Source organism: Hordeum vulgare, chromosome 2H, assembly GCF_904849725.1.
Source record: "Hordeum vulgare subsp. vulgare chromosome 2H, MorexV3_pseudomolecules_assembly, whole genome shotgun sequence".
Lineage (NCBI taxonomy): Eukaryota > Viridiplantae > Streptophyta > Magnoliopsida > Poales > Poaceae > Hordeum > Hordeum vulgare.
Window position 1 is genome coordinate 536,479,634 of NC_058519.1, and position 12,697 is coordinate 536,492,330.

General features: G+C 44.2%; 1 protein-coding gene across 1 annotated transcript; it reads right to left on the bottom strand.

The window, feature by feature from the left end:
• Positions 1-5,535: 5,535 nt before the first annotated feature.
• Positions 5,536-9,052, bottom strand: LOC123428609 (protein FAR1-RELATED SEQUENCE 5-like). Its single transcript, XM_045112827.1, has 6 exons — positions 9,012-9,052; positions 8,016-8,280; positions 7,479-7,928; positions 6,924-7,122; positions 6,303-6,622; positions 5,536-6,192 (listed from the first exon to the last, which is right to left on the bottom strand). Exons 1-6 carry the CDS (start codon positions 9,050-9,052, stop codon positions 5,536-5,538), a joined length of 1,932 nt encoding a protein of 643 aa, XP_044968762.1.
• Between the last annotated feature and the right edge of the window lie 3,645 nt (positions 9,053-12,697).

The following is a 12,697-nucleotide window of genomic DNA, read 5'->3' on the forward strand; positions in this document are numbered from 1 at the left end:
TTGTAGTCGTTCAACTTTAGCAGAGTAGGTTTATGATTTTTGTACCAGATCATGTAAACAAAACATAGTCAGGGTAAAGTTTACCAACTGCAGGTAACTAAGAAGTTTAACAGGTGTTTTAAATACCTCCCCAGCTCGTTATGGCACGTCAACAGATACACACTCTCGTAGAATCCTTCACAAGCATGGTCAGGATAATAAACATGAACCAATTCCAGCTCAAACGGGGAGTAACCATAATCTTGGTCAGGAGGAAAAAAGGGCTCCGGGTGAACAACAGCTGTTTTGCATGCACGCATGCAGATAGTAAGCATGGGACCCAATACATAATACAAATCATTAATGTTTAATATATGAATGAACAATATATATACCAAGGGGTTCAGGAACCGGCATGGGGCTTTGTTCCACACATGGCAGCAAAAGCCTTTTGTTTCCCATTGGAGTCAGGGTTGCAAGTGATCTCTCACGTGCAACAATAATATCCTCATCGCCACGCTCTATTTTCATTAGTGGGTCTGTTTTGCAAAGAAGTTGTTTTCTGTTAAGTTTCAAACTGTATGCAAGAAATTAGACACGGGAAAGAAATGCCTTCCTACAACACCACATACCATTGCTCATAACAAACAACATGGATGTGTCAATGTAAGATCTTTGTGTAATAGGTTGCCCCCCACATTAGCCGCAGATGGACCTAAAAGCTCATGCATGGTCATCTGGTGCGTAGTCTTTGGAGCTACCTCTGCAAAAACAACGTACAAACAAACAGGAGAGGCACATGAGCACTAAACTTAATGGACGCGTGAGCACAACTAAGCTCAATATTCTCATACCATGAAATGTCGGGACATTCCCCTTGTTGTCAACAACCATTTGCTTGTCTGTTGGCTCATCCCCACCTTGCGACGCTGCTAGTGATTTACAAGGTTCCACCCAAAATATTGTTAGTGACATATCTGCACACGCATGCAATATTGACCATAAACAACATTTCCTTGGCTAAAGAATGGGGCAACGCAATCACCCGGTACTTCCGGTGTCTGGCTAACAGTGCCACCAACAACATCTCTAACACCTCCTCATTATGCAACCCTTGACCAACAACGCGGTTCTCGTTGCTCCCTGCTAGATAAATGCATCTTGTTAGATTTGGCCCCAAAAAAATACACAATATTAAAAGGAAATTAGTTAACGGTTGACCTGCACTCCGAGGCTCTTCGTTTCGGACTACAACTACCATCATAGCACTTGCTTCTTTGTGTGAACTCACTGCCAATTCTTCTGAAACTACTGTGTTGAATCAAAACAAGGAACTGCTAGTGAGAAAAAATAAATCCCCATAAAGCATCATTTTTGCTAATAAAGCATGCATTCTAACAAACACACGTTTTTGTTCATCATAAACAACTGAATCTAGTTTGCTTGTTGAATCTACTGTGTGGAATCTAGTAGCCGACTAACCTGTGCCCGCACGCGCGCGCATCGATACGGGTGGCACACACTCGTAAAACCAACCAGCAGTTGCTTGCTTTTTCACTTTTCCCATGAAAAATTCCAGAGATGCTTCCAAATCTCTATGTCTTTTTGCACACGTTTCAGCTCTCATCTACTCTAGCACCTTCTTCTTGATCACTTCCATGGTCTTGTCTAGCTCTTCTACCTGGCACTTGTACTCGAACTCCATAGTATCCTTGAAAGTTTGAACAACCTTTTTACAGTAGGAAAAAACAGTGAGCAGGACTCTAAATCTATAGCAACAAACTTAAAAACAAAAGATAACATGTGGTTGGTATAAATATACCTTCTCTGTCGACAAGCTCGCTTCACCACTGAATCCCGCGCTTTGCTGAGATGTACAACCACGTCCCACAGATGATTTGGCCCCAGCACCAACACACGGCTGCTGAGGAGTGGTCAGAGGAATGTTCGCTGCCGGAGAACGCGACACATCACCGAGCTGAAAACAGATGTAGGTTTGTGACAAATCAGCTGAACATAATTGCATGCACTTAATACTTACTACAAGGAAGATTGGGTATTTGGAATGTCCAAAATTACCTCTAGCCCGCACTCTATCCCGTGAGCAGCTGCATGCTTCCTGATGAGCGTCTTCAACATGGTGTCAGGGTAGTGCGCGATCCTGGGAAGTTGAAGAGCTTCCCTCTGATCTATCCCATGTTCGTGGTAGTCCAACCGTATCATCTGAGACACCAAAGGGCTAGGTTGCTTAGATACGAGGTAAAGATGATTTAACAAATAGCATACACTCAAAAAAATGTGATATTTTTTTCACCCGTGGTATGATGAGGCATCCACCAAGGTTGACAACCGATGGATCGGTGCTCAAGTCATCTCTCAGCTTCCTTGCAGCTTCCCTCAGGCCCTCTACCACATAGCCACAAAAATCGTACTCTGCTATACTTTCTGGATCCGCAACTACTGGCAGCAACTCAGTTGCAACCTTTGGTGCGACACCTCTAGGTACTAGGAATGTCGAACTAGCTAGCAGCGCCACGGCCGCTTTCATCGTTTTAAGCTCATCTCCCTCTATAGTATCCTTTGCAGTAGCACACTGAACTATTTTCTTAACTCTATGTACAGGTATATTATTGCACTTAGACAAACAAGTCCCAAGCAAACCGTGCACACGACTCAGCAACACCTCATGATCCGGGAGGCATTTGCCACCATGGATATCTATCTTCCTACCCCCGCGAGGTAGTCCAATGTACTTAGACACCTCTAGTGAGTTTATTTCTACTGCATTACCATCACCCATGTCCATCATCATACTATCTGGATCTATCCTTGACATAAGCGACATGGAAAAGATTTTGTTGGTGTTACCTAGTACTCTTATCTTGCACAACTCCTCAAGACCTACTGCACAGAACACGCCTCTGACTTCAGGGTACCATTCCCCCGCAAGAGATTGCAGGGCCATGGAGGTGAAGCAGGTGTGCACCGATGGTATGCGCCTTGCCGCTGAGCTCGACGACGCGCCTAATGCGGATGGCGCCGGTGAGTTGCCTTTCGGCCGACCGCGAGCCATTGCACACTTAAACCGAAGGAAAATCTGTCAAGAAATATCATTGAGAGAAGAAACCATGAGCAACAAATAAGGATGCAGCCATGGAAGAAACCGGTGTAGCTAGATGAATGGTGCTCACCTTCTTCCCACACCCTGATGTGTCCTATTACTACTACCTACAGAGTGGAAGCAGCGTTGGTAGTTGAGATGGGATGGTACTCCCGTTGGCCCATCGGTCAATATATATACACATGCTCCACCCCATCAATGAATCGTCCTAATGGAACATAGCACCGTGCTCCGTTCATCAATGACACGCGGGCCACATGGTCTACATGACAAATGGGCCCTGCATGCGCTGCATGCATGCATGCAAGTAGCGATATACAGAGACAATAAAGATGTACTGGCAGAAGCAATTAAGATAAGCAAGACATTTTAAGTAATCATCATCAAATGGTGCAACCATGAGTTATGATTCTCCATTACAAGATAACCAACACAACTACGTCCAAACGTTTTGCAATACAATCTCCTTAGAACATGTTGGTTGCAACATTTTCTCCCCTCGCAAACAGCTTAGTGCTTAGCACGCTTAAGCGGTGGGCTCTCTGCATCGTCTTGCTCGTCAGCGGTGGGCTCTCTGCATCGTCTTGCTCGTCACCGCCTCCAACGCGCCATGTGCAAGAGCCTTGATCACCTTCCTCTAGAACAATGACAGTAACTTCTTTTGCATTAAACAACAACGGGTCACACTCGCCCTCTCCCTCCTCAAACATAAAAACACCACCGTGATCAAGCCCGACTAACTGAAAACAAGGAAGCATGGCTTTGTTAAACAAGTTAGTAAATTATTGTAGATATTTTTAGGGGCATTATTTTTTTTGACTTACTGCATCAAGATCTTCATGGACAACCAATGCTTCACTACCGACCACCGGCCCTTGTCCAAGCACACTACCATGATCCAGTCACCGAGAGATAAATAAATTACGTTAAGTTCGGATAGACCATGTGATCAAACCATTAGTTACCTCATCAAAAGCACTAGCTATGGAGGATTCAGCTTGTGTTACACCGTCACTTCCAACAACTTCGACAGCACCGCCGGTCTGCATGCAATCAAATAACATGTTCTGTTAGACACAAACATGCATGCATGACATTAAAAATACACTGACTAACCCCAAACGAGTTTGGTGCCAACGTGGACCCATCAGGTGTAGTCACACCGGAGTGAACAGCTGCACCACTCATGCTAGGCGCCATCCCAACAAATTGTTGATGAAATTTCGTTGAAGCCCGCCTCCCCTTAAATAGACATCGAAAATTTCGCAGTTTCCCTCCATTCCATTCAATTCAAAATTCAAAAAAACTTGGCTCCAAAACAACCGAAGCTGAAAATTTTAAATCCTTGGGAACCACACGCACCATAACCAAACCCAATCTACTCACACTAGTATCTTTCCCTATAACTCTAGCTTTCGGTAGCATGGACAGCTCATTAAATGGAGCTCACGAGACGGTCAGGTTGGCCTGTATAATACATCATCTCAAGGACATGACTCCTCACATTGCATGCTGAAATTTGCCATCATCACTGATAATAAAAATGCGTCAGATAACCTATACAGGGGTCATGTCCATGTCCTAGCAGTAGCACACATGTGCCTCGTGAGAGAACAGTCCTGTGCCGCTCACGAGAACAACCGGGCGTCTGCTACAATATTCGATTTTTAGTGGCAAAATTAGCACACGCACAACAAACCACAAACCCACTCCACCCCTCCCTCGATTGAATCCCATCACCACCACACCACCTCGTACAAACATTTATGAGCCAGCGCACTCCAAAGAGAGATGCACACATCAAGCCCAGTCAAACATGTTTGCATGCACGATCCCAGGTTTCACGGGATAGAGATCTTAGGTGCTCTCACATCACACTCGACACGCGGTACACCCATCATCCGTCTACAGGTATGGCCAGCAGCGTCGTTCAGAACATGTTGACTGTCACTGCACAATGTTCCACGTTTAATACAACAAACCGAAAGCACGCGACGCAGTGCCGGGTCAGAACACCTTCGTGCCGACGACACCAGCCGTTGTCCGTGAACATACCAACAGATGAACAGCAGGGGCTGAGGCAACTAGCTTTGATTTCGAACTTTGTCACGCGATGATTAGCATTATGCCTATCGCTTAAAAAGATTAAAAATAGATATCACCATTTTTTCTCGACAACATACGCCAAGTGAACACGTAATTAATATAAGCAATTTTTGCCACGTCAGATGATTAGCACATCAAATTATTGGGAAAAAGTAACGTGAAAATACATAACAATCACATTAACAATAATTTCATAGCTATGATGCAAGCATCAAAACATAATTTGAGATACAGTTTCCACGGTAGTCTATTGATAGCCAGCCGATCATTTAGATCATACATATACAAATAATCGATAGAAAATGACACAACTGCAAAATAGCTCAATTTTAGAGGAAATTAGGCTCGAACGGGTCAGTTGTTTTGCCACATAAATTCTTGAGATGCCCAAGCACACCACACTTTGAGCACCTGGGCATTTTCCTTGGTGGTTTTGGCAAATCGCCTCGATCAGGACAGGTTGTGCTCTTGTGTCCCTCACCACGACATATCTTGCAAAAACGAGACCTCTTTTGTTTATGTTCATACGACGCCTTCTCTCGACTTGTAGTTGGTCTTCCTGCTGGACGCTTAGATGGGGCCAGCGCGATACCTGAGCAGTTTGACATGGTTTCACATTGTCCCATAAAGTTTGTACCATCAGCAATTGATGCATAAGTGCCATTTGCTGCAGGCCTTCCTTGTGCAGCCTCCCTCTCTTCAAGCCCCATGCCATCTTTGCCTTGACTAAGAGGAAGTAGAGTTGTGTACACCTCCTTCATCATGGCCATGAAGACATAATAGAATTTTACATTGTTATCACCAAGCCTTACACACTTGAAAGCCTTTATGTACATGGCATTATGGCGATAAGTCTCGTATCCCCGCGGCCCTTTGTCTCTCTCGTAACGAGCAAGGTGTTCAGGCAGGATATCTCTAGCATCTTTTGTCCACCTTTTCATAATGTATTTATCAGGAATCGTTGCCAACTTAAGCTCAATCATCACCTGAAAAAAAACAAATAGCAAACCAATCAGGATTTATTTTTTTGGACTAAGGATGTGACTCACAGGAATTTTCCATTTTATCAACAATAACTGCTCTCGCAGCAACGCACCTTCAACGCATGACAACAAACCATGCCAAAGTGTTTGAAATGCCCACACTCACATGCGAATGTTAATTTGTCATCAGATACCTCAACCTTAAACTGAACTTTGCTCCATTTCTCACGAGCCAACGCATCTACATGCGTCAGATGATATAATTTCATTGGTTCAACAACATCAATTTCGTAGGCCCCAGCCTTGTAAAGAGATTCACCGAATTGCTCGAACATTGCTCTTGTGTAAATCTTGCTTGCGTGCCTCTCAATTGGGAGGTTGACCTTCAAATAAACGCCACTTTGCATGATATTGCAGCCCATTAGAAGCATTTTAGAAACATTTTGAAAGCTTTTTTGCAGGTAACAACAAACCAAAGCTTATATTGCAACTAACCAACGATGTACGCTTCTCCTGGAAGCTCTCCTCTGATTCCATGTCAAACTACAATTTCTCATATTGCTTGATAAATAGATGCATAGGACAGCCACGGGGCACATAGCTTTTGAGCATGTGATTTGCTCTCTCGCTGCGCTGTGTACTAGTCATTTTTGCGCAAAACACGCCTCGAAAATAAGGCTTGGCGCATTTGTGCCATACTTCATATATCTCTGTCAGGAATGGGTGCTTCTTCAGTGAGTACCTTTCCAACATTGCATCCCATCTGTCTTCGAACTCCTTCTCGCTGACCATATGATGAACCATCTTGTGGAATTCACATTTGAAATCACTCTTCTTACTCCATAGTAAACCCATCGACTCTTTCGCCTTTTTTAGGACGTGCCACTTACACCATCTATGCGTCGTCCCACGCATAACTTCTTCTATAGCCAACTCCATTGAACGACATTGATCTCACAAAATAAGATACATCAACGTTAAATCACCTTGATATTGAAAAATGTACAATTTTTTTACGGTTTCTTTTTAAGGGGGTAACAAATTTTTACCTGTTAATATTGTCTACGGGTGCTTCCCCCCATCATCCTTATGAACTCACGAAATACCCACTTGGACGTGTCTTCCTTCTCATCCCTCACCATTACGCTGCCAAAAATTATGCTTTGGAAGTGGTTATTTACACCGACAAATAGCCCAAATGGCATGTCATATAGGTTAGTCCTATAAGTTGTGTCAAATGTTATAGCATCTCCAAAACATTTGTACTGATTGACACTACGACCATTGACCCACATTATTGATTTGATCCTGCTCTCCTCGTCAACTTGCATGGTATAATTGAACTCTGGATCGTTCACTTTCATCTCACCAAGTATATCCATAGTCTTCCTTGCATCTGAGTCCGACTGTTCCTTGTTCAGCTTGCAACACAATGTTTTGAGCGATCTTTTTGTAAACGGTACATTGTCAACAGACCCAAAGAAGCTGCCAACTATACTGAACACCTTCCCAAGACTAATATTGTTCTCTCTTAGCTGTTTTACTAGATATTTTGTGTATCGGTCAATGTGCCTGTGAGACTGCCAATGCATCTTATCACCACAAGTAGCCGACAGGTTGTGGTTGTGTGCATCCCAGTGCTCGCTGATATACCATCCATTGTCTGATGACCGCAATAGCCTTATCCTAGCAGTGCACCCGCACCTCGTTGACCTAGTGTTCTCCCTAAGCGGTTTACTCTTGCAAAGCAGAGAATTCGGAAATCAGAACTTAATCCAACAATAACATAAAAATAACGAATTAGATAGGGGGTATCAGGAACTTACTGCACAACCACAAACAATCTCTTGCATACACTTTCGTCTGTTAACACTCAATCTACTTTTTGCAAATCTTATTCCGAAGCCAACTTCCCACGAGTACAGATTGTAAAACTGATATGCCTCATCGAGCGAATCAAATTCCGTGCCAACAGCAGGGTTCACACCATTCCCTTCCCTTTTCGATATGTAAGCCCTCATCGATATCTCCAGCGCAGTTTTACTATTAGGGTTGCCTTCTCGTTTCGCCGGCGCCTTCCCAATCCTAACCCTACGGTGGTAGATTTCCATTCATAGATACAAAATAACCAATTACGTGCCAATATAACTGTTTTCGTTCATTTTTTTGCAAAAGCAAGAGACAAAGACCAAAACAGGTAATAATCGGGTAAATTTGCATAGTTGCATATTTTATAAATGTGCTTGGAACATGTGGTATGTATACATCATCCATGCTGAGCCACCTAACAAGGATAACTGTCTGTGTATAATTTAAACTACAACCTATCGCTCGTCCATCCAACAACTAGCACTGGCTAATCTATTGAATTATCCATCTCAACATGGAAAGAAATCCTCCATCTTTCCATGGATATGTATAAAAGCAAACAAAACACCTATATGTAATTGCAGAAGAACAAGCTTTACCTTCTTGTCTAGCCGCTTGTCGCCTTCGAACAAGCATGTAAACCACCTCCGGTAGTTCCTAATCCATCACCTCCCTCTACCAACAGACCTGCATCTCCACCACGCAACAACTTAGCCTCCGCCAAGCTTAAAGAGGCCTGCAACTCCACCGGGCCGGCAATAGAGACTATATCCACAATTGCCACTCCAATACTCCTCATTTGACAAAAAAGAGAAATAAAAATGGATCAGGGGCTTTACCAAATCTAGAACCAAATCAAACAGACCGAGAACCGAGGAAATCGGATCAGGGGCTTCACAAAACAAACTGAGAACCAAGTAAATCAGAATGGGGGGGCTATTTTTCCTACTTACCAGAGCGGCACATCAGGCTGCTGTGCAGCGAGCTCATCCATGGCGTAGTCGTGTTCTTCGCTGTTGGAGGATGAAGAGATGTGCAGCAACAACAACGAGCAGCGGCTGGATGGTAGAGGGGGTAGGTACTACAATATCCCACGGGCTCAGTAACTAGGGTTCTAACAATTGTGCCAATTCAGGTGTAGGCCACACGGGGCTGCTAGAAAGTAGGGTGAACATGTGAATCATAGCCTAACAGTGGAGTGCATTTGTGCCAAATGCATACCATTAGCCCACAACATAGCTGTTGCTAGGGCCAGAGAATGGGGAGACAAAAGCTAACACGGCCGAATCGCGAGGCAGGAATGAACGAGCGAGATTAAGTCCTACATATCGCTCGTGACCCATTCAGTCGCACTCGCCTTAGTACCTCCCTCTAGCTATCTATGCTTTCTCGTCTCAAATTCATTTCATGCTAGGTCACAAAATTTGAGCAAGCACTTTAGGGACACTATGTGTGAGGAGCATTCGAAGATCCGTCTCGACAAGGGCTGAATTCCACAACCTCCTAAAGTGCCACCGAGTTGTCATTTTCAGCCTCACCGATTTTCACTGTCTGCTGACAGTTAAGGAACTCGGTGGCACCGAAAATTCCATCCCGGTGTCACCGACAGCTAGGAGATATATATTCTCGCGGACCCGACGGTTGGAAAAATTCTTCAAACTTCGCCTCCCGCACCTCCTTGCTGCCGGACACTAGTCCTTTGGACATCGCGTTGAATCTCCCGTGCGCCCTCGCCACCGGAGTCTTCGCCGTTGATAGGAATCTTCACCGCCGTCGTCTCCGTAGAGGATCCATCACCAAGCTAGGGTATGGTTCCGACTCCTTTTTGTGCTCCAGATTCCAATTCATCTGCAATTAGGGTGTGATGAAATATCTCCACTTCTGCACTCATTCTATCCACAAGAAAAACCTCGTATATTAGAGAACAATGGAATCTTAGGGTTAGCCGTCTGCAATATTAAATCTCGGTGTCACCGATTGAGAAAAGTCGGTCTTATCGATTTTTTAAGGCTGCTTAGAACGGTCTTATTGATTTTGAATCTCGGTGAAACCGAGTACTCCTTTTCGGTGAAACCGAAAAGGGTGCCAAGTTTGTGTTAATGATAATGTCAGTCTTGGTGGCTTTGGAAGTTTTGACTCGGTGGAACCAAAATCCCTTTTTGTTGAATGGTAAACCTAACTTTTCACGTTTCAATTTTTTCAAAAAGTTTTGTTTTTTGTGATGCTCATAGGGTTTGCGTCGTGGTTTTGTCACGACATATGTCCTCGTGCAAGGACTTAGGTGTGAGGCCATCGCAACCATGTGGCGGCTTGAGAGGGGTTGGTCGGAATCGAGAGACGCGAGTTTACCCAGGTTCAGCCCCTCCGATAGAGGTAAAAGCCTACGTCCTGCTTGTGTTTCATTGATGAAGATGATGATCTTGATTACAAGGGTGCACACTCGCCACCTCTAATCTCGTGGGTGTCTAATCTATCTATCTCATGATTTGTCTTGTCTAGACCTAAGTTGTGAATTTGTCCCTCTCTGGGCGCCTTACCCCTCCTTATATAAGTGGAAGGGGTAGGTTTACATGTAGAGTCCTATTAAGAGTAGGAATATGAATGGTCTCTCTTGAAACCTAATCCGAGTGTTGTTTCCTTTGTGAGGGAGTCTCTCCTCTTCTTGGGCCTTCTCTTGTGAGCCGGCCCTCCTGGCCTCTCTATGAGCCGCCTTATGCCAGGGTGTATGCCGGGCCATGGGCCTTCGTCATTTGTCTTAGTCGCCTGTGGGGTCAAGCATGATTCGCCCACCAGGTCACTTCTGAGTCGCCTGTGAGTTGCCAAGTCCTTGGCGGGTCATAGTTCAAGCCGGGTTACAGTGCGGGGTATGTCCCCGACATTAGCCCCCGGGTTAGCTTGAATTTATTCATGGTAAGCTCCTGAAATAAGAACAATAAACATGTTAGGGGACCGGCTTGCTCGTCTGATCGGCTTGATTTACTCAAGTGTCTCCTTGAAAAATCCGGGTTTATTCTTTGAACTGTCTTCAGTCATTTTGCAGGTACGTGTCCTCCACAATAAAATACATATGTCATTGAATCAACCTTTAATGCTTTTGCTTGATGTAAATTTGGGGAATAAGAAATCCACACAATGTTGAACCAACTTATCTTTGCTTCGGCGGGTTCATGATTGATAATATTGGGTTATGATTGTTGGTAACGCCCCGTCAAACAACTAAACTCCAATTGACTTGATCAAATTATTGGGTATAAAGAAGTCCATGCGATGTTGAACCGGTCTTTCAATGCTTCAGCTAGATAAAAATATGTTGAGCCGGTCTTGCTCATAATTAACATCTTGAAAGTGCTCTTCAATTTTTTTTGATATATCCATATTACGTGTAGTCCCCAAGCTCCAAGTTTAGAAGCTCATGATGACTTGGAGATTTGCAATAATATCTTTGACCATGTAGCCCCCAAGTGTCGGGTTGTCTTGCCTGCAACAGCCTGGGACTTGCAATCATCCTATACTTATAAAGCTTCAGCTGGTGTAGCCCCCAAGGGCCGGCTCATCAGTGTGTGATGGGTCGGGTCTTTAATTTGGACCTCATGATCTGTGAAACAACTGAGTGTCGTAGCCCCCAAGTGCTCGGTTCTCTTGCTTGCAGCAACCTAGGACTTTAGAAATTTTGATCTGAATAGTGTAGCCCCCAAGTGCCAGGTTGATTGCTTGCGGTGACTCAGAAGTTCTACGTTCTTCTCCTTGAGCAGCAATGTGTAGCCCCCAAGGGCCGGGTCATTATAAAAATGAACAACCGGTTCTTCCTTGAATCCATACTTGAATAAAAAGCGACATGTAGCCCTCGAGGGCTGGCTTATCTCCTTGAGGTAGCCGGGTCTGTTGATGATGTGATGATTTGAAAAGCGGATTGCATTAGCCCCCAAGTGTCATGGTGCATGCTTGCAGCGACATGGGACTTTCATACTTTGATGTAATCTTGATTTGAATAATGTAGCCCCCAAGTGCCGGGTTGCGTGCGTGCAGCGACTTGGACTATTCCTTCCATTGTAGAATCATATCCACTCTCATGATGCCTTTGTGATGAAATAAATCCTTGGCCGTGGTTGCAATGTAACCCGACAAATATATGGTTGAGAAATCCATAAGTGTTGTAGTTTACTACATAGCACAAGTTGAAGAAATACAAGAGTCGGTCAATTAGATAACCCGACATTATATGTGATAGGTCGGCTCTTCGACAATAGTCAATTATTTTGAGCTGGTTTAAAAACCCCAATCTTTTGAAACTGGTTATGATAAACCATGATGAAAATCCAGCCAAATTGGCTATTCAAAGATTTATTTGCACCTGCAAGAATTTATGCTCTGACCCGGGTTGAAGACCGGCATGATATGTATGTATGATGCATGCTGCAATGCAATATGCTGCATGTATATGATAGAATAATGTTGGAAACACCATTGTATGGCATCAAGTTATTTTAAATAAGCCGACTCAGTGAGTCATGGCAGCCGGCTCAGTGAGTCACAACGGGTAGGACGAGCTCTCAAGGCTCTAGTGGTACCCAAAAAGGTTAAGCCGACTCAGTGAGTCACGGTGGCCGACTAAGTAAGTCACGGCAGGGTACGACGAGCT

Excerpts from the sequence above, each read along its gene's own strand:
- LOC123428609 (XM_045112827.1), bottom strand. The coding sequence starts at position 9,052 with ATGGATGAGCTCGCTGCACAGCAGCCTGATGTGCCGCTCTG. Across the intron at positions 8,281-9,011 it reads CAGCCTGATGTGCCGCTCTG|GGTTAGGATTGGGAAGGCGC; the intron begins GTAAGTAGGAAA and ends CTACCACCGTAG. Across the intron at positions 6,623-6,923 it reads AATGTTGGAAAGGTACTCAC|AAATGCTTCTAATGGGCTGC; the intron begins TGAAGAAGCACC and ends AAAATGTTTCTA.